General features: G+C 37.8%; 1 protein-coding gene across 12 annotated transcripts in view; it reads left to right on the forward strand.

Annotated features, from left to right (window-relative positions):
- Positions 1-22,329, forward strand: part of MANBA (mannosidase beta) — a 168,827-nt gene that overhangs the window by 19,718 nt on the left and 126,780 nt on the right. For all 12 annotated transcript variants that reach the window (XR_004023015.2, XR_016393401.1, XR_016393400.1 and 9 more), the window contains exons 6-7: positions 8,283-8,458; positions 9,317-9,427. Coding sequence is in view for 7 of the 12 variants with exons in the window: in XM_089912441.1 (XP_089768567.1) it covers positions 8,283-8,458; positions 9,317-9,427 (287 nt within the window). In the remaining 5 variants the exon portion in view is untranslated. The remainder of the gene's footprint in view (positions 1-8,282; positions 8,459-9,316; positions 9,428-22,329) is intronic.

A 22,329-nucleotide genomic window follows, 5' to 3' on the forward strand; every position in this document is an offset into this window, starting at 1 on the left:
GGGGCCACTCTTCATCGCGGTGCGCAGGCCTCTCACTATTGCGGCCTCTCTTGTTGCGGAGCACAGGCACCAGACGCGCAGGCTCAGTAGTTGTGGCTCACGGGCCTAGTTGCTCCGCGGCATGTGGGATCTTCCCAGACCAGGGCTCGAACCTGTGTCCCCTGCATTGGCAGGCAGATTCTCAACCACTGCGCCACCAGGGAAGTCCGCTGCTGGCATTTTTAAATGCTTAAAAGGCATTGGAAGATCTAATGTAAATTGCACATATAAATGTGGCTGTTTAGAGCTTTCTAGTTTAGTGTTTCTCAAACTTTTCTTCAGAGGCTCCACCCGAATTGAGCCTTGCTATGAAATCAAATACATAATGGTTCACTCCCCCCCATCCCCACCCATAATTTTTCTCAGGTGTATATAATAAAACCTACTGTAAGAAGGGGTCTGATTTTGCCAAAAGTTATTTATTTAATAGTTTTGAAGTTTAATCAGTGTTTTAGGTGGTTAGCAAAAAGTGCTATGAGTTCCAGGTATCCTGATATCTGAAAAAATTTGAATAACACTGCTCTAGTTTAATTTAAAATTTTGAATATGAAGCTAAACATTTCTTCCTGATTATGAGTCATTAGGGTTCAGTTTATTCACCATTAGTGACTGAGTGAATTTTATTTGAATTCAATCAATTTAAGTGATGCTTAAAATTTCATTTAGACTCGGTATAATCAGTTATCCATATCAACCACATTTTTGATGTTCTATGGCTACAATATATTTTGTACTTAACATAGGGAAAAATATCTTTCCTGTTCAGAAGATGTGTCCTGTGCATATTAAGCAGTAATTCTTATATTTTTGATTAATTTTATAGATTTCAGTGTGGTTACTTGATGTAATAGAGAAAATTGAAGCATAAACTTATGAAAGCATTAGGAGAGGAACTTCCTTTAGGATTTTTTCAGAATTTTTTTTTTTCAGTTTGTATTTGGAAGATAGCAATCATTACTGAAATCAATAGAAACTTAGAAGTTGAAAATAATAGAGAATAAACTAATATATTCTGGATACTTTTTGCATTTATTTGGTACACAGTTTGAGGCAGGCATTGAGAGTTACTAAACATTTTTTAAAAGGATTAGTTCATAATCAAAAGTAGATACATGTAATTTTTATTTTAAATCAAATACTGTATTCATTTTTAAGATTTAAGTGTGAAATGAGGTTAGTCAAAACTAATGCAAGCAGTGGCTAATCTCTGTATAATAGTACTACAGATAGTTTGTGTTTTATTCTTCTAGATTTTTATATTGAGCCTATATTGTCTCTATAATAAGGGAAGAAAGCAGTTAAACTAATCTAGTACCTAGTAATTTCAGCCAGCTTATTATGAAAGGCTAAACTACTTTGACTTTGTGGCACTTTCTGCTTTCTGCCTATTGAGGCTAGAAGAAAATAACCTTTTTGCTTTTCCAAATGTTGAATTTATTTCTTAATTTAAAATTAGTGAGTTTAACCCTAAAGACCAAATGACCAACCATAGTTCCCCAGTTTAATTGTATAAAATATAACAGAAAAAAGGCTGTTAGACTTTTAAAAACTAGCTTGAAATTTTTGTGAATTAATTCGCTTTATGTATATATTTTTTCTTTTCTGCCTTCTTAATCCTTAGCATAGTGGTTTCTAAACTTTTGTGCTTTTGAATATCCTTTGGTCATTTGTTTGATTTTGCCCTAACCTCAGCTTCCTAAATGATTTTCACATATTCTTAATATTTAAGGTAATAAAAGCAAATTTATATTTGGAAAAAATACTGAGGTCAAAGGGAAACAAGAGTTACTCTCATTATCTCTTAGGCTCTTGCCATTTATCTGGGTTTTGAGAGATACCAACTTATTGATGTGACTTTCTCTAAAACGTCATTAGAAAATATTTATTTGAATGTCTGTATGTGTGTGTGTGAGAGAGAGAGACATATATTCATTTATTGATCATCTCCGTGCTAAGTCTTTCATATTTGTAATCTGATGTAAATTGTTCATATTAGGCCCTAAAATTTGTTAGGGAGGGATGGTTGTCTAGTTTTATGAACTTTTCTTAAGGTTACATAGACATATTAAGTCCAAATATATAATAAGTATGTTCTGATGAAACACTGCATTGTTTAATCTTCTGTTACCGCAGTTAGAAAGAAATAAAATAGAGATGTTCTTCAACATGTAAATCTTCCTGTTGAGCTGAGGTGAGCTGTGGATCTTTGACCTGTGCTTGGGCAATTCCGTTCCTCGGAGATGCTGCCTTCCCGACCGTATCCACATTTACTTGCTGCCTTAGCCTAAAGCACCCCGTCTCTTCATTCTTGAAGACATAGCCTTTGAGTTGGAAGAGTGGGCCTACCTCCTAGCTAGACCCTAGCCTGCCCAACAGTGGCCTTTATTGAAGGTCATTGCTGCCCTTTGCTTACAGCTTAATATAGAGAATATAATATTACAACGTAGCAAAGATTTGTCAGTCTTGCTTAGTGCCTTGTTTATTGCATTCCTTTTTGAATGCAAGCATGCATTCACTTTTTTCTTACATTCATTTTGAATCACTTTTTCATTACCCATAAAATGATGGTATTCACCCTTGAAAATATATTTATGGGTAGGTAGGTTGCTTGAATAATCTCTGAGTAGCTGCCTTGTTGTGTAAGTCGATTTTTTTTTTCTCTAGAACTTATCAATTTATGTTGTTTGGTGGGGGGGTGGTGGTGGGATTTTGCTTTGTGTCTGTTTTGTTTTGATTTCATCTTTGAGGAATTTGTCCTGCTGAATAGGCAAGGAGATCTTGCTGCTTGAGAAAGAAGGGGAAAACAGCTGTTGTAACTAACTATAAGCCTGCTTTTCTGGCTAATGCAAGCTGTTAGCTCTTTGAAAAGCAGCTACTGTAGCCTGTCCTCTAATTCTGGCAGAAGCATGGGGATGTATCCTATGTTTGAATTTCAGCATTCTGTGGCTCGTTGTCATTGCTGTTCCTTCAGATGCACAAGGCTATCTCTTCATTGCAGCTTTGCATCGCCTATGAAAGATGCAAGATGAAGCGAGCAGGTAGGAGGAGGAGCTGGGAGGAGCTCAGTAGGGCTAATCAGGGCAGCCATGTTTGAATAGCTTGCCCCCCAGTGAGAGGAAGCATCTTTTACATCTTACATGAGCAGTCCACCAACGTTTGCAGATCCATCCCATGCTGACCTGAGTGTGCTTCCATGGCCCTGCTGGTTCTTAGCCCTTCCAAATGCCATCCTGTATTTTTTTTTTTTTTCTTTCTTTCTTTTTGCGGTACGCGGGCCTCTCACTGCCGCGGCCTCTCCCGTTGCGGAGCCTGTGCTCCGGACGCGCAGGCTCAGCGGCCATAGCTCACGGGCCCAGCCGCTCCGCGGCATGTGGGATCTTCCCAGACCGGGGCACGAACCCATGTCCCCTGCATCGGCAGGCGGACTCTCAACCACTGCGCCACCAGGGAAGCCCCATCCTGTATTCTTAACTGTGACCTTCGGGTATATTTTGTTTCTTTAAGTAGATTCAACATCTTTGCTCTTTGCGATTGGGGTATAATTTATAGTGCCTGTCAGGTTTCACAGACAGTAATTATTCAAGAAATATATTTCCACTGTTTGGCAGAAATGCTCACATAACTGTTGTCATGCCTTTGTCAGGTAGTTTAGGTTACAAAGATAGTGTTTTGACAAATGGAGGAGCTGTGGCACCATGTAATTATGCATTTAGTGGAAGGTCAGACACATTCTTTATGTTTGTAGATTTCAGTGTTTTTTCTTTTTTAGAAAGACACTCATATTAAGAGACTAATATTTTATGGTTACAGTCCCTTCAAATGCTTTGTTTCACATTATACGTATTTGCTATTAGGACTTAGGATTCTGAAGGACAAAAAGCACCTTTGCTTTTGGTCTTCCTCATTATTCATATGCAAATTTCAATCTCTGTGCGCCTGCTAGTGTCTTTCTTTTTGATAGGCGCCTCTGTGGGAGATGCGTGGAAGGTAGAGAGCCCTGGAGTTAGGAAACCTGGGCCCTTGCCCTGTCCACTGGCTCGGGAGCTTTGAGCTAGTTCTGCAGTCAAGGGCCTCAAATACCACAACTAAAAGTAACTAGGAGATGGCCTAGTTTCTTTTGCCTCTAACATTCCACAGTTCTTTCCTGGTGTTTGTAAATTACAGCACTCATTACAGCCTAGTGAGGGTGTAAGTGTGGAAGAACCAGTTTTTTTTGAAGCTAGATATATGATTAAATGAAGGTACTGATATTTGAGGCTTAATTACAATCAGTTAAAGCAAGGCTTAAGGTGTAGTTTGAGAGTAACTCTTTCTGTAGTTATGGACACACTTGAATTAATGTAATTCATCCGTCTTCTTATTTTTCTACCTCCATGTCTTCCTATACGTTTTTTTTTTTTTCTCTTAGACAACCGAATAAAGCTGTTTTTTGTTTTTTTAAAATTTTTATCCTGACCACATCTTGACAAAGAAGTGGACTATATGGGACTATAAAAGGAGCTGGCACATTTTAGAAGGTTTTAAAAGTTAATGTACTGGGACTTCCCTGGTGGTCCAGTGGTTAAGAATCCACCTTCCAATGCAGGGGACGTGGGTTTGATCCCTAGTAGGGATCCCACATGCCACGGGGCAACTAAGCCCCTGTGCTGCAACTACGGAGCCCACGTGCTGTAGAGCCTGCATGCCACAACTAGAGAGAACCCCGCATGCCACAACAAAAGATCCCGCACACTGTGACGAAGATCCCGTGTGCCGCAACAAAGACCCGACACAGCCAAATAAATTTAAAACAGAAGAAAAGGTTAAATGTATTGGCCACATCTACACAAATTGGAGTTTGTCCTGAAGATTGTTTGCATGAAGAAGCAGCACACGTTCATCTGGACTGTGAGGCTGGTTACCCTTCCTACAAATTCCCATCCGAGTCAAACTCATGATGATTTGTTTGTTTGTTTTTGAAGAAACCTCACTGAATCAGCTTTGGAAGAATCTGAAAATGAGTCAATGGCCAGAACCACATTCTCTACCATGCCCTGGGTTGCCCACCTGGTTGAGGTTAAATGGAACAAACTATAGACTGTAGTGTCTTCTGCAGGGAGCAGGGCATCAGCTAGGACATCGCTGAGGCTCCAGGCCAGGGAAGGCCTCAAGTTGTAGAGAGAGCTCATCAGCTTGCTCTCCACCCTGTTTTGATAAGGAGTTCCTGTCCTGTTTGGGCCCAGGGTTGATTAGTCAGGGTGAGGAAGGATGCAAAACTTGGTGTCATTGAGAGGGAGACCTGGGAGGGGATTTTAAGTCATTTAGTAAACTTTCTTCTTTCTTATCCCATCCCCGGTACTTTGTCCATTTTTGAAATGATCTTGCATTCCACTTCACGAGAGCTGGGGGTGATAGGTATTCTTTAGGAAAGGATAACTTGTTAGTGCTGGAAGAGATATACTGGGAAGCTGCATTCTAGGAATGGGTCTTGATTCATAAGGGGGAGCTCTCCTTAACTAGAAATAAGATTATACATTTTAAAATTAGCCAGTGAAAAGAAGTGACCAGATAATACCAGGAAAATTATTATTTAAGACTCTCAGTATGCTCTGTGAACCTAAACTACTGAAATTCTCCATGGAATTCTCCTCCTGGAAGGAAGCATTGTACTTCATTTGGAAGAAGAAAAGTGCAAAATATGTTGTTGTAGGGTATTTGGTAATGACACGATAGGCTTGTAAATCTTCATGTTGGGTTTTTAATTCCTCAGCTTTAGTTTTTTCATTTAGTGGCACCCGAGGGAGTTAACAGGATGAGCTCCAGAGGGGTGCCGATTTACTTTAGAACCTTCCATGTTAGAAGCAATAGAAACTGGACAATTTTGCCGGTAACCTTTGGGAATTACTCTGTTTGTCTTCCTTCTGGAGGCCCTTACAAGCAGCTGATTCTCTGCTGAAGAAGTGATAGGAAACGGCCAAGGAGCCTGCCTTTAAAAAAAAATTTTTGGCTACACTGCACGGCATGTGGGATCTTAGTTCCCTGACCAGGGATCAAACCTGTGCCACCTGCACTGGAAGGCGGAATCTTAACCACTGGACCACCAGGGAAGTCCCAGGGAGCGTGCTTGAACTTGGTGGTTATTGGTTGGTAGGAGAGGCCTAGAGGGCATCTCTAGATGGAAATGAGAGAAAAGTGGATTTCACATCAGTGTAGAGGACGACTTTCCAATAGTGAAGGCTAGCAGAAAGGGAGGCAGAGGTTTTTGTCATTATATTATAGGTATTAAAGACAGATTAGAATGGCCTTTCAGGGGAAATATATTAGGGTAGAGATCAGCAAACTTTTTCTGTAAAGGGTCAGCTAGTGAGCATTTTCGCTTTTTGGGCCATATGGCCTTTGTTGCAGTTACGCAACTCTGCCTTTGTAGCATGAAGGCGACCAAAGACAATACGTAAAATGTGGGCATGGCTGCTGTCTGGCCTGCTGGGCTGCCATGATGAAATACCAAAGACTGGTTGGCTTCAGCCACAGAAATTGACTTCTTACAGTGCTGGAAGCTGGGAAGTCCAAGATGAAGGTGCCGGCTGATTTGCTTTGTGTTGAGGGCCTGCTTCCTGGCTTGTAGATGGCCAGCTTTCTAGTTGTGTTCTCGCATGGTTGGGGGCTGAGGGGGTGTGCGGGGAGAGAGAGAGAAAGAAAGAAATGGATCTCTTCCTCTTCTTATAAGACTACTGTCCTATCAGAATAGGACCCCACCCTTATGAACTCATTTAACCTAATTACCTCCTAAAAAAACCCTTTCTCCAGATGGAATCACATTAGGGGTTAGGGCTTCAACATATGAATTTTGGGGGGAATGATACAATTCAGTCCATAGCAGCTGTGTTCCAATAAAATTTTATTTATAAAAATAGGAGGTGGTCCAGATTTGGCCCAAGGACCATAGTTTGCTAGCCTGTGGTCTAGAGGGAATCAAACACATCGGAAAGTAGACCAGGTGATCTGTCAGCATACTTCTAGTTCACCAGTTTTGTGAATCTGTGCTGTTTTGGTCAAAGACTCAGCCAAAGGACATATTTGATGTCTAGCATAGCTTGACATCATTAAATGTTCTCCTATATAATAAGATCCTCTCCCCACTGTAAAACTCCTGAGCACCACTAAGATGTGGTTTGGGGGAAATTATTTGGATTGAGTTGGCAGAATTTAGAGGTTAAATGTTTTAGAGGTCTCTAGTTTTAGACTGTCTTGGTTCACATCTGCCACTTACTAGCTGTGTGATCTTGGGCAAGTTACTTAATTTCTCTGTCTCAGTTTTCTCATTTATAAAATGATGATAGTAGTGGAATTTACCTTATAGCAATGGTGTGATGCTTAAATAAGTTAATACTTGTTGAGAGCATAAAACAATGCCTGGCTCATAGTAAGATCTTGGTAAATGTTATCTATTATTATTTCTTGAAATAAGAGATAGTAAGGGAAACCAGAGGGAATATGATTTCGAGTTAAAGGTGAGGTAGCTGTCAAAGATTTAGGGATGTTTTAGAAAATAAACAGCTTTGGATCAGATTGGAGTGTGTGCTTCTGTTTAAGAACAATAAAAATGCGGTAAAGGGAATATGAATATTTTTCTAAACAACCTTTAATTCTCCATCCTAGTATTATCACACGTTTGTACTTGTCCACATCCCATTAGGCCCTTAGCTCATGAGGGCAGGGGCCGTGTTTATTTACCCTGGTGACTGTTTAAGTCCCATCACTTAGCAAAGAACATGGCACTTAGATGGTTCTCAGTACACATTTATTGGATAAATAATTACATTTAAAATGCATCTTTATTTTTTCCACATTGGATTAATTCTAATACACCTAAGTTTATAACTTATTATATGGCTTAAAAACCTTCAGTATTTTTACTTTATAAAAAGGAACAAGCAAGTATGTTTGATAAATCAAGACTGATAAATCTTGGAAGATTTATGTTATCTTTTCATTTGTAATTTTCTATTTGTGCCATATTTATAAAGTTTTTGTGACTTATGATTGTAACATTTTTAGAGTAGAAGTATATATAAAAATATAATTTTGGTTATTCTTCTTCAGAATTAAGGATTAAACTCTAAACATTAAAAGAGAATTTTCACTGAACTTTTGATCAGGATTGCATTTGTGGAGCACTTATAGTTTAGAAGCTGCTTTGGCCTTTTTTTCAGTGAATCCTACATAATATATATGTATTTTTTCTTTTTCTCTTTATACCTTAGATAATAATATCCAGGAGTGGAATCTTGAAATAGAGTCTTCTTTTGATGTTATCAGTTCAAAGCCAGTTTTGGGTCAAGCGATTATAGCCATCCCTGAATTAAAAATACAACAGACAAACAGCATTGAACTTCATCATGGGGAAAGGATTGTTAAACTCTTTGTGAAAATTGACAAGGTGAATGATGGTACTTCCCGAGAAGCACTAAGATGAAAAGCAGTGTTGTTCAAAAGAAATGCTTAGAAAAAAGGACCTGAGTATTAAAGAAAAGTGTACTTTTTCCATTTTTTTCTTTACTTTTAATCGGTTATATATTTTGTGTGTGTGCAAGCTAAGGAATGATTTTCCCAAATTTTAAGATTAAGAAAACGGAGGTTACATGATTAATTTGGCATCCTCTCCTCTCAAAAAGTCAGGTGTGTTATATTTTAATTTTTTTGCAGTATTTGGAGTATCCTAAATCCAAAATACATTCTAAGCATCATACTTCAATGCTGTGATTATTTTTGGTATTTGTAAACTATTTTGAATATTGGTACTTATTCTACATACAGAATTCTAATTCTAAACTTACGATCTTTCGTAAGTAGAAGTGAACTGGATTTTACCTTTTCTTATTCCTCTAATTGACAATTGTGAGCTGAAAAGGATAGAGCAAATCAGCATTCAGTAACTGTCCAGATAAAGTAAGAACTCAAAACGCTTTTCTAGTTCTGGGCTTGAAAGAAGAGTTAACCTCAAAGTCCAATTCTAAATGTTAAGAATGTAGAATACATGTTAGCTGAGTGTTGCAATGGGAAGAGCTGTTTTTCTGAATGCCCATGTTATTTTGTTATTTCCCTTCCCTTCTGGTATATTGATCCATGCTAAACTCCTAGCATGTTCATTTTTAAATAATTTGGCATAATACAAGGAGAGAGATTTATATTGCTCTGTGCTTGTCTATGAGAAATTGATGTGATGCTCTGAATTACTATATTATTTTGCTGAAAATATGCCACAGATTACTTAGACTGACATATTATTTTTTAAAAGAGTGTTACTATAGAAACTTGGTGGCCTCATGGACATGGAAACCAGACTGGGTACAACATGACAGTTCTTTTTAAGCTGGATGGAGGCTTAAGTTTTGAAAAATCAGCTAAGGTAAGCAAATACTTTAAGATATTTTGTGAAAAAAAGTATATTTCTTGTTAAAATAGCAATACAGATCTTTGTAGGAAAAGAAGAAACCAACAAAACTTCTGCAACCCCACCACTCAGAGATAATTAGTAGTAATAGTTATATTCATTCAGAAGCTTCTGGTATGTGTATATTTATATTTTTTAATGGACCAGACTTTGCACATTATTTTATTTATAAATATTCTCCTACTGTGTTTTTTTTTTTGCGGTATGCGGGCCTCTAACTGTTGTGGCCTCTCCCGTTGCGGAGCACAGGCTCCGGACACGCAGGCTCAGCGGCCATGGCTCACGGGCCCAGCCGTTCTGCGGCATGTGAGATCCTCCCGGACCGGGGCATGAACCCGTGTCCCCTGCATCGGCAGGCGGACTCTCAACCACTGCGCCACCAGGGAAGCCCTATGGTATTTTTTCATTTAGGTGTGGGGCAGGATGAGAGCTTGTAGTGGAGCATATAAGATCAGGGTTACTCTCAGGAGAGGCTATGCCCTAGTCAAGGTTGTTTATTCCAGAACAGGTAACTGAGGAACATCTCAGAATTCATTTGCAGTGGGAACTCTAAAGAGTGTTTGTCTATTTGTCCACTTGACTGGGATGGTAGAGGTTGGATTGAATGATCTCTTGTGCCTCCCTGCACTTCCATGATTGCTCAAAAGAGGAAACCAGGATGCTTTAAAAATTTGAGCTGTTTTGCAAGTTTCAGGAATCAATGTTTGCTTTTGAAATTTAGATTAAAAGTATAGGTTATTGCCAAATTTGGTAAGAGAGCTGATACCTAAATCACCTTTGTTTCCATCCAGGGTAGGTCTTCCAGGGAATTCAGTTTCTTGGCAGTCCCGAATTTCTTAATGTTTTCAGAGCTGCCAGTGTTTCAGCAAGCAAGAAATTCGACTGCTATGTGCCGTCATTGCCTGTTTTCTCTCAGTTTGATTTCTTTCCAGCCTTTATTTGGTGGGAATGTGTCAGACTGGGATTTCTTTTTTATTTATTGTGTAGTATAACACACAAGAGAAAAAAACCAGAACATAAATGGAACACTTAACGAATGATCAGAAAATGAACACTCACGTGACTGTCATCCTGATCCAGAAACAGGAGCATTACTAGCACCTCAGAGCTTCCCCACTCTGTGCGAGCTTCCCCAATCATTGCCCCCTTTCCTTCCCGTAGATCCACTGTCCTGACTTATAACACTATATTCTATTTTTGCCTGTTTTTAAATTTTATGTACATAGAACCACATAGTTTATATTCTTTTATGACTGGCTAATTTGGCTCAACATTATATTTGTGACATTTAGATATGTTGTGGTGTGTAGCTGTAGTTTGTTTACTTACGTTGCTTTGTACTATTTCATTGTATTACACATTCTGCTGTTGAATTTGGGTAGTTTCCAGTTTTGGCTTTCTTGGATAATGCTGCTATGAACTTTATCGTATGACACTCGGAGCACATATGCCCCCAACAGCGTTCCTGCTGGAGTGGGATTGCTGGATCATAGGGTAGGCATGGGTTCAGCTTTTACAGAGAATGCTAAATTGTTTTCCAAAGTGTTTGTATTTCACCTTTACTCTGCACGCTCCCATGTTCGCTAACACTTGGTACTGTATCAGAGGGGTATTTTTCCCTCATCACTGGCCTCTCCCTATCTGCTCTCTACTGCTCATGTTTCCTGATGGTTTCATTGTTATCCTGGGCTTGCTTTACGCAAAAATATTTCTATTTTTAAAGTATCTCATTGAAATCCATATTGCTAGGTTTATATCTTTCTTGCCTGTCTTCCATCAACGTTAGACGTATGCGTTTTAATCTTTTGTTTACTGGGCACGTCAGAAGACGACAGCACAGTCTCCGACGGAACGCCTTGGGGAAGTTACAGATTGTGGTTGCAGCCCACGCAGGCAGAGATGTACTGGGTCATAAAAAGAATGCAGGTGCTGTGGGGAAGGGAAAATGCTGACTCTATTTCTTTTGGACGGGAAAGAATATCTTGATGACTGAGATTTTTGTTGGTGTTGTTAAAAGGAGTAGCTTCGGAGCAAATGGTTTAAGTATGAGGGGAGATAATTAATGAGTACTTCAAAAACAAATAAATTAGGGCTTCCCTGGTGGCGCAGTGGTTGAGAGTCTGCCTGCCGATGCAGGGGACACGGGCTCGTGCCCCGGTCTGGGAGGATCCCACATGCCGCAGAACGGCTGGGCCCGTGAGCCATGGCCGCTGAGCCTGTGCTCCGCAACGGGAGAGGCCACAGCAGTGAGAGGCCCACGTACCGCAAAAAAAAAAAAAAACAAAAAAAACACAAATTAATTAATTAATTAAAAAATAAAAGCAAATGTTGGGATATTATAAAGTCTGTCAAGCAAGTTATTTCAAGAGGGACCTTAGAATGTGAGTGTGGGAGCGTTGGCTTTATCAGTTTAGGAAACCAACTTGATTTTTTAACACAAAAGAAAGCTTTGTGTCTAAATGGTAGTGGGAGAGGCTACTCTGGGTAAATGGAATAAAAAAAAAAAATCTTCCCCATGACTGTTTTGGCCATTTTCTGCTCTAATTGAATATTTGTATTCTACTAATTGATTGTATTGAATTGCCTAGGTAGTATGTGTGTTAAGAGCATAATAAATATTTTGGAATGACTGTTATGGTTTACCTTTTTGGAAAACTAGGAAATCACTTAGTTGATATTTCACTTTAGCACAACTTACTTTGTAAGACTCTTCCAAGTATTCCCTATATAAGGTAAATCTTTTTGCTGAAAGCAAGAGAAGGTAGTTGCTGTTTATATTTGACCTGGCATCAAGATTCTCCAATTAAATTACTGTAGGGGAAGAAAAAAATGTAATCATATGTATTCCACAATCAGAAATTATATTGCACAGTTCCCAAGCCAGAAGAGGTAAAAGATTGCCCCTAGCTATTACAATTAGAAAAATAACGGAGATTTCCTTTACTGTTTTGTTTTTTAAAAACTTCACTTTGTTCTTTGTTTCTTGAGTTCCCAGTTTCATCTTTGCAATATGCACAGGGCAGAAAGAGGTCCCAGTGCCACTTCCTCTTTCAAAGTGAGGTCCCAGTGCCACTTCCTCTTTCAAAGTGCTACTCTTGGCTCTCTCAAGACCTTAAAAGCACATAGCCAAAAAATATGGAATTCAGAATAATCAGTGTGTATTTCTGACCACTTCTGTACTTTTGATCAATACTGAGGGTCCACAGAGACGTGAAGTGTGTTTCCTTCTGTATTTCCCAGGTTTCCTAGGACAGCCATAACAAATGAGTAGCTTAAGATAAAAATAATTTATTTTCTCACAATTTTGAAGGCTGGAAGTCCAAAATCAAGGTTTTGGTAGGGCCATGTTCCTTCTGAAGTTTTCAGGGAAGGATCCTTCCTTGTCTCCTCTAGCTTCTGGTAGTTACTGCTAGTCCTTGGCATTTCTTGGCTTGTGGATGCATCACTCCAGTCTCTGCCTCTGTCGTCATATGGCCTTTTCCCTGTGTGTGCCTCTGCTTTTCTTTTCTTTTTTTTTTCTCAATTAGCTGTATCTCATTATCACCCCTTCAGATCAATAAATCAATCATTCCTTCTTTTTGATAATTTAATTTAATTTATTTATATTTGGCTGCACTGGGTCTTCGTTGCTGAGCGTGGGCCTTTCTCTAGTTGCGGCGAGCGGGGGCTACTCTTTGTTGTAGTGCGTGGGCTTCTCACTATGGTGGCTTCTCTTGTTGCGGAGCACGGGCTCTAGGCACGCGGGCTTCAGTAGTTGTGACTCGCGGGCTCTAGAGCGCAGGCTCAGTATTTGTGGCTCATGGGCTTAGTTACTCCGTGGCATGTGGGATCTTCCCGGACCAGCGATTGCACTGTGTCCGCTGCATTGACAGGCAGATTCTTAACCACTGCACCACCAGGGAAGTCCCTCTGCTTTTCTTATAAGGATACTAGCCACTGGATTAGGGCCCACCCTAATTTGGTATGACCTCATTTTAACTTAACTAACTGCATGTTCAAAGACCGTATTTCCAAATAAGGTCACATTCTGAGTTTCTGAATGACATGTATTTTGAGGAAACACTGCTCAACTCAGTACACCTTTCTTTTATCCTTCTCCCTGTCAAAGTTAAACATTTCCAAAATGGCTACAGGCAGTGGCTTACCCAGAGTGGGCTATGGGAGCAGTTAGCATTGGGTGTAGGCAGCAAGTGGTTGCATTGTGTGTAGACGACAGGTGGCCTGTCTTTTATTAGTAGTATGTTCTGACAATTTTGTGCAACATCAGTGATAAAATATTCCTCCCCCCAGAATCTTTTGTTGGTCTGTTTTACCCATGTGTGCAATTGTACTTGAGTTTTAATACCATATGTGTAGGCTTCAATGTAGCATATTTTTATTATTAACCCTCTAATAAATATTGTATTCTACATGGAAGTGAATTTGGAGAACTTTTATATGGTTGTCCCCAGGCTCATGGGGACTTAGCTTCATACAGTCATTTTGAAAGTATGTTCATAACAGTTTGGAATTGTTTAAACTTGTTTTGGGCATAGTTCATGTCCCTAGTCCCTGTCTTATTACATATTCTTGCATTTAAAAGTAGATTAGAAACAGTAGCACAGTAGTTATAAAAAAGAAGAAACTCAACATGAGTTACTTCATTGTGACCTCTTGGAGTTCTTATTTTTATGTTTAAACTTTAAAATGGAAAGAAATAATTGATAAGCTGGATTTTATTAAAGTTAAAGACTTCTGCTTTGCCAAAGACAATGTTAAGAGAATGAGAAGACAAGTCACGGATGGGAGAAAATATTTGCAAGGGACACATCTGTTAAACAAAATATGTAAAGAACGCTTAAAACTCAACAATAAGAAAACAGATAACCCAATTAAAAAATGGATCAAACATTTAACAGACATCTCACCAGAGAAGAGATACAGATAGCAAATAAGCATGTGGAAAGATACTCCACATCGTATGTCGTCAGGGGAATACAAATTAAAACAACAATGAGATAACACTACCATCTATAAGAATGGACAGACTTTGGAACACTGACAATTCCACATGCTGGTGAGGATGTAGAGCAACAGCAGCTGTCATTCATTGCTGGTGGGCGTGTCCAATGGTACAGTCAGTCACTTCGGAAGATAGTTCAGTAGTTTCTTACAAAACTAAACATACTCTTACCGTATGATCCAGCAATCAAGCTGCTCAGTGTTTACCCAAAGAAGTTGGAAACTTATGTCCACACAAAAACTTGCACATAAATGTTTATAGCAGCTTTATTTCTAATTGCCAAAACTTGGAAGCAACCAAGGTGTCCTTAAGTAGATAAAGTAATAAACTGTGGTCTATCCAGACAATAGAATATTACTCAGCACTGAAAAGAAATGAGCTATCAAGCCATGAAGAGACATGGAGGAACCTTAAATGCATATCACTAAGTGAAAGAAGGCAATCTGTAAGTGATTCCAAGTATGTGATATTCTGGAAAAGACAAAACTACGGAGACATTTAAAAGATCAGTAGTTGCCAAGGGTTGGGAGGAAGAGGGAGGGATGAGGAGGCAGAGCACAGAGGATTTTTAGGACAGTGAAACTACTCTAATACCATAGTGACGGATACATGCTATTATACATTTGTCCAGACTCAGAGAATGTGCAACACTGTGAGTGAACCCTAAGGTAAACTATGGACTGAGGGTGAGTATGAGGTGTCAATATAGGTTCACCGATTGTAACAAATGTACCACTGTGGTGGGGGATGCGGATGATGGGGGTGGATACTCATGTGCAGGTCAGGGAATAATCTTTGTACCTTCCGCTCACTTTTGCTATGAACCCTAAACTGCTCTAAAAAACTTGTCGCTATTTAAAAAAACTTGAAATAGAGAAAAGTGTTAACTATGATGTGTTAATATGCAATATTTTGCTTGGTAAGTGCATATTTGGGTTCATATATGAAATCTTTTACTAATTTTAATACCTTTAGAATTGAAATTTATTCTTTTTTTTTAACTTGATAATTGTTTTAAAACTAAAGAATCAAAGTAAAACATGACATCAGTGATATGCTTTAGTAGCGGCAGATATTAAAAACCCAAAGTACCTTGGGAATCTTTTTGATAGCACTCCAGATGCTTCATACAGAGATCAACTGTGTGACTTAATCATATAGGTCTGTAGAGAAGGTGGTACAATTGAAATAAAGAAGTCATTCTTTTATTTCTGGAAAGACTGCCTCCGTACTCACAGAAGATATCTTGAAACAACAGGATCGTTGTTTTCTAAACCTCTGTTGTGGTCAACTCTATAGGAGTACTGCGTATGTGGCCAGTATTCACAGTGGAGTTCATACAAAAATCAAAGAGATTAATCCTATATATTTTTTCTGCCTCCTGAAAATCATTCTTTGAACCTTGCAGAATTTGCTGTTTTGGAAACATTTCTTCATGTGTGACATTTTCTGGAAGTTTGGAAAAATCTTATTCATTCTTTTTAATCTCACCTCATCATTGGAAAAAGCTGCAGAAAGTCTTTCCTAGACAAAAGGAATGCTCATTATGAAGCTAGGGCACCATAAAGCTAAATTTTGAAAAGCTAATCTCAACTTTGAAGTCCTGTGTGAGCGAAAGCAAATGTGGACATGTGTGAATCAGCTCAGATTTTGTTCTCTGCTAGTGTGGGTTTTCTCTTCAGAATTATCTTTTTTTTTTTCCCTCTCCTTAGTGTAGAATTTTAGATGAGGTTAATCAGATACAAATATATATGCTTTGAGCAATGTACAGTGAAATTCCAAGCTTTTAAAACTCATCTTTGAAGATAAGTGCACAGAAAATTTGAAGGCTATTCATTTTTCAAAAACAAACTGTAGGGAAATGGACATTTACATAGAAAAAAAAAGAATAAAAATTTGAAGAAGAGTGCCAGGAGAAACAACAGGAGATGCTGATCTTACGTTGCCTGAAGAAATCAAAATAGCAATGTTGAATATACCAACCGTTTTCACCAAGAACTGGAGACTTGCTCTAAAGCAATGGATCATATATCTGTGTTCACTATCATTCAGCCATTTTCTCTGATTTTGCAGAAGAAATACTTGAGAAGTGGAAAAATTTTGAACCCAGGGGCATTTGTAAGCAGTTTGAATGGATCTCAAGGAAACGGACATGGATACTACTGCTTTTTTGGGAATTTAATGTGAAGAGCAATTTTTATGAATCTCTTGCAGACTCATCTTTTTATCTAATACCTTCCCAAAATATTGTATATCTTTGGCTTTATTTGAAAGAACATTTCTAAATTAAAATTAATAAAAGGTGTTTTTCCATCAATTATTCAAGGATAGATTGACAAATCTGGCTATACTCTTTTTTTTTTTTTTTTTTTTTTTTTTGCGGTGCGTGGGCCTCTCACTGTTGTGGCCTCTCCCGTTGCGGAGCACAGGCTCCGGACGCACAGGCTCAGTGGCCATGGCTCACGGGCCCAGCCGCTCCGCGGCACGTGGGATCTTCCCGGACCGGGGCACAAACCCGTGTCCCCTGCATCAGCAGGCGGACTCAACCACTGTGCCACCAGGGAAGCCCTTGACAAGGTTCTTGACATTTTTAGAAGTTAAGGCTCAAGTTAGCAAATATTATTATCCATTACTATAACAAACCAATATGTAGATATGTTAGTTTCTTTTTAAAAAAAATTAATATAATCAAATTCATGAATCCAGTACTTTTTCCTTTTTTAAACTCTAACATTTATTTTACTTAAAAAACGGTGTGATTATTCATATGGAGTTAAATACAAGAGACCTTTCAGTGTCTGCATTTTTTCTGGCCACTATCATTATTCATTTTATTTCATTATTATTACTGCAAGTAATTTTGTCATATAGAAGAGGGGTATGTTAAAAAGTGATCCTATCTAGTGTCAGATACATGAAATATACATCTGGCTACAAAGATATCTATCAGGTAACTATGCTGATGTGAACTTTAATCTGTTAACTTCTGGGTGTGCTGCTGTCTGCAGACTTCTAGGTCACAACAAGGAGAGCCACTCTTGCATCTTCTTGTGCAGGTCTGTTTGAGGAGAGCTCTTTGTGGAGATCCAGCACCAGTTTTCTCAGTATTTCTGCATGTTAGAGGACTTTCAGAGCAGACAGAAATGTGGGGTTGGTTGTCACTAAAAATGCATGACAGTAGAGATGAAATTGTTTTAGAAAGTGTACTTTGGAAATGCCTGAAAATTATTTGAAAAATATTTCAGTTAACACTTGCCAATGTTTAGAAATAAGTTATTTTTTTAAAAAAAGAAGAAACTTACTCTTTTGAAAATGTAGTGATACTATGACAGCTTTTTAAGTATTTGACTATAGACAGCTGAGAAGTAATACTCAGTTTATGAATCAATGCTTCATTACATCATCATCTGTTTGGTCTGCCAGAGAAAGAAATTTGAGAAGCATATGGTATTTACTTATTAGTCACAAACCTCTTAAGCCCTTTAGTTAAGATATTCCTAACTCTTGTCTAAAAAAAAGTGTTCAGCTATCCTGTACTTTTAAAGTTAATCCTTCTATTTTAAAAATGAGATCCTGAAGCTAATTTAAAAAGTAATTTAGTGACTTGCTAATAGAACCTTCAACATTAGATAGAAAAGTTTGGAAATTAAAAATTTTTAAAATTCAAACTGCTTGACTTACACATTTAGGTTCTTAGATATTTACACCCTCTTCTACTTTTAGACAGTAACTTACTTTGTTGAGCTGTTTAAAATAGTTTTGATTTTGTAAGGAGATAGTATATTCACTCTGGTTGTAAATGTGTTACTCAGGGGTCTTTTCAAGAAACCTTTCTCAGAGCCCATTATTTTCTCTGAGGTAAAATCACTTGCTGTAGAAGAAGGCTTTTATGTTACCTGTCAATATTGCCAGAGGACATGGTTTTACTGACACTAATCATAGACAGACCAGCCTTTAACCTCTCAAAGAATGTGCAGAGGGAAACGTGCCTGGTAATTACTGCTTCACCTCGGAGGCGGAGGCGCTGTCAGGTGGGTTAGGGTTTACTTTGACTGGGGTCACAAAATTGTTATTGTAGGAACTGGGAGATAGGGATAGCTGTCTTTTCATGAGAAAATTTGCACAGAAATGAAAAACTATGTTAGAAGATGTGTTTTATCATTAATACTATTTGTAGCATTAATGGACATAAAGAAAGAAGTGAGTTCTCTTTTCTCGATTAGTGATTCTCAAAATTTTTTGGACTCAACTGCTTCATATTCTTAAAAATTATTGAGGACCCTAAAGTGCTTTTGTTTTTGTAAATATTAAATGTTTTGTAAATATTAAAGCAGAGGTTTAAATCTTTATTTATTCGTTTCAACTCACAATACTAAACCCATGACATGTTAATATATGTCGTTTTATTAAAAGTAAATATATTTATAGAATAAAAAAAATTAGTGAGAATAATGATTGTTTTACTGCCTAATGTCTTGCCTATTAGTAGACAGCTGGATTCTCATTTTCATCTACTTTCAATTAATTTGCAATATATTGTTTTTGTTGAAATATATGAAGAAATTCTGGCCTCACACAGATAACATAGTTGGAAAAGAGAGGAGTATTTTAATAGCCTTTTCAGGTAATTGTGGGTATTTTGGGGTACTGCACTAGAACTTAACAAGTGGTAGTTTCTTAAAGGTTAGTTGCAATGTGGAGTCTAAAACCATGTTGATGAGCTGTTTATACTCCGTTGCATTAAAATCTATTGGTATATCTTGCACTCGTAATGGATTTTTATTTTTCTTAATTGAAGTATATAGTTCATTTACAATGTTGTTTTAATTTCTGCTGTATGGCAAAGTGATTCAGTTATACATATATATACATTCTTTTTAAATGTCCTTTTCCATTATAGTTTATCACAGGATATTGAATATAGTTCCCTGTGCTATGCAGTAGGACCTTGTTATTTATCCATTCTATATATAGTAGTTTGCATCTGCTAACCCCAAATTCCACTCCATCCCTTCCCCCTCTGCTTGGCAACCACTCTGTCTGGTTGAGTCTGTTTCTGTTTCATAGATAAGTTCATTTGTATTACATTTTAGATTCCACATGTAAGTGATATCATATGGTATTTGTGTTTCTCTTTTTGACTTACTTCACTTAATATGATAATCTCTAGGTCCATCCATGTTGCCACAAATGGGCATTATTTTGTTCTTTTTTATGGCCGAGTAGTATTCCACTGTATACAGGTACCACATCTTCTTTATCCATTCCTCTGTCGATGGACATTTAGGTTGTTTCCATGTCTTGGCTATTGTGAATAGTGCTGTTATGAATATAGGGGTGCATGTGTCTTTTTGAATTATAGTTTTGTCTGGATATATGCCTAGGAGTGGGATTGCTGTATCATATGGCAACTCTATTTTCAGTTTTTTGAGGAACCTCCATACTGTTTTCCATAGTGGCTGCACCAATTTACATTCCCACCAACAGTACAGGAGGGTTCCCTTTTCTCCACACCCTCTCTAACATTTGTTATTTGTAGACTTTTTAATAATGGCCATTCTGACTGGTGTGAGGTGGTATCTTGCAGTTTTGATTTGCGTTTCTCTAATAATTAGTAATGCTGAGCATCTTTTCACGTTCCTGTTGGCCATCAGTATGTCTTCTTTGGAAAATGTCTATTTATATCTTCTGCCTATCTTTAGATGGGGTTATTTGTTTTTTCTGATATTGAGCCACACGAGCTGTTTGTGAATTTTGGAGATTAATCCCTTGTCAGTTGCATCATTTGCAAATATTTTCTCCCAGTCCATAGGTTGTCCTCTCATTTTGTTTATGGTTTCCTTTGCTGTGCAGAAGCCTGTAAGTTTGATTAGGTCCCATTTGTTTATTTTTGCTTTTATTTCTATTGCCTTGGGAGACTGACCTAAGAAAACATTGGTATGATTTATGTCAGAGAATGTTTTGCCTATGCTCTCTTCTAGGAGTTTAATGGTGTCATGTCTTATATTTAAGTATGTAAGCCATTTTGAGTCTATTTTTGTGTATGGTATGAGACCATTCTCTTCATAATGGATATTTTTCACACACACTATTTTATTTTTACAAGAGATAAATAAACTGACACCAAGCATTGTAAATGGATGACCTCAACAAAAGCAACAGTGATTGCAATTACCAAACACGAAACACACTCATACAATGTCATAATATTGACATTCAGTCCAGTAATCCTCCACTGTAACAGCTCCTTTACTTTGCAGTGAAAATTGATTTGTATATTTTTTGCCTCTGAGTCCTTGTGGGATTTTTTTTTTTATTCAAACGGAAACTCACAAAAATTATAATCATCCTCATCAGTTCACTCAGTCACATGTGATTAATTTATTTTCATCTTGATCTTTTGTTCGCACTTTTATGAGTTCATCAGTTTTCCATTAGAGTTCTGAAAATGCTTATTCATTCAGTTCAGCAGTAGAGTCAGTTACCAGAAACCTCTACTTGTCAGAGTCTTTTCCATGAATTCCTTGAAGATGAAACCCTTTTACAGGAACGTTTTTGCAAAAGCATCAGAGTCCACCCAGAACTGTCTGGAAATGACAAAAGACTAAAAATGACCACGGTTAAAGATTTGATGAAAATTCATAATAATGCAATAGACAAGGAAATTTAGTTATTTCTGAGATATACATTTTAAAGTAATAACTAGAATTATGACTTATAACATTATACCAGAACATATAAGAGTTTTAGAAATTTCATGTAATGTCTGAAACATTTATATTAACATATTTCCATATAAATAACCCAAAGAAAGTTTAGTATTAGTTGTTTTTTTTTTGTTTTTTTATACTGCAGGTTCTTATTAGTCATCAATTTCATACACATCAGTGTATACATGTCAATCCCAATTGCCCAATTCAGCACACCACCATCCCCACCCCACCACAGTTTTCCCCCCTTGGTGTCCACACATTCCTTCTCTACATCTGTGTCTCAACTTTTGCCCTGCAAACTGGTTCATCTGTACCATTTTTCTAGGTTCCACATACATGCGTTAATATATGATATTTGTTTTTCTCTTTCTGACTTACTTCACTCTGTATGACAGTCTTCAGATCCATCCACATCTCAAAAAATGACCCAGTTTTGTTCTTTTATATGGCTGAGTAGTATTCCATTGTATATATGTACCACATCTTCTTTATCCATTCGTCTGTCGATGGGCATTTAGGTTGCTTCCATGACCTGGCTGTTGTAAACAGTGCTGCAGTGAACATTGGGGTGCATGTGTCTTTTTGAATTATGGTTTTCTCTGGGTATATGCCCAGTAGTGGGATTGGTGGATCATATGGTAATTCTGTTTTTAGTTTTTTAAGGAACCTCCATACTGTTCTCCATAGTGGCTGTATCAATTTACATTCCCACCAACAGTGCAAGAGGGTTCCCTTTTCTCCACACCCTCTCCAGCATTTCTTGTTTGTATATTTTCTGATGATGCCCATTCTAACTGGTGTGAGGTGATACCTCATTGTAGTTTTGATTTGCATTTCTCTAATAATTAGTGATGTTGAGCAGCTTTTCATGTGCTTCTTGGCCATCTGTATGTCTTCTTTGGAGAAACATCAAGTTAGGTCTTCTGCCCATTTTTGGATTGGGTTGTTTGTTTCTTTAATATTGAGCTGCATGAGCTGTTTATATACTTTGGAGATTAATCCTTTGTCAGTTGATTCGTTTGCGAATATTTGCTCCCATTCTGAGGGTTGTCTTTTTGTCTTGTTTTTGGTTTCCTTTGTGTGCAAAAGCTTTGATGTTTCATTAGGTCCCGTTTGTTTATTTTTATTTCCATTACTCTAGG

This window comes from Delphinapterus leucas, chromosome 5 (genome assembly GCF_059928025.1).
Source record: "Delphinapterus leucas isolate spDelLeu-1000000601 "Yukka" chromosome 5, BTC_Dleu_Yukka2, whole genome shotgun sequence".
Taxonomy (NCBI): Eukaryota; Metazoa; Chordata; class Mammalia; order Artiodactyla; family Monodontidae; genus Delphinapterus; species Delphinapterus leucas.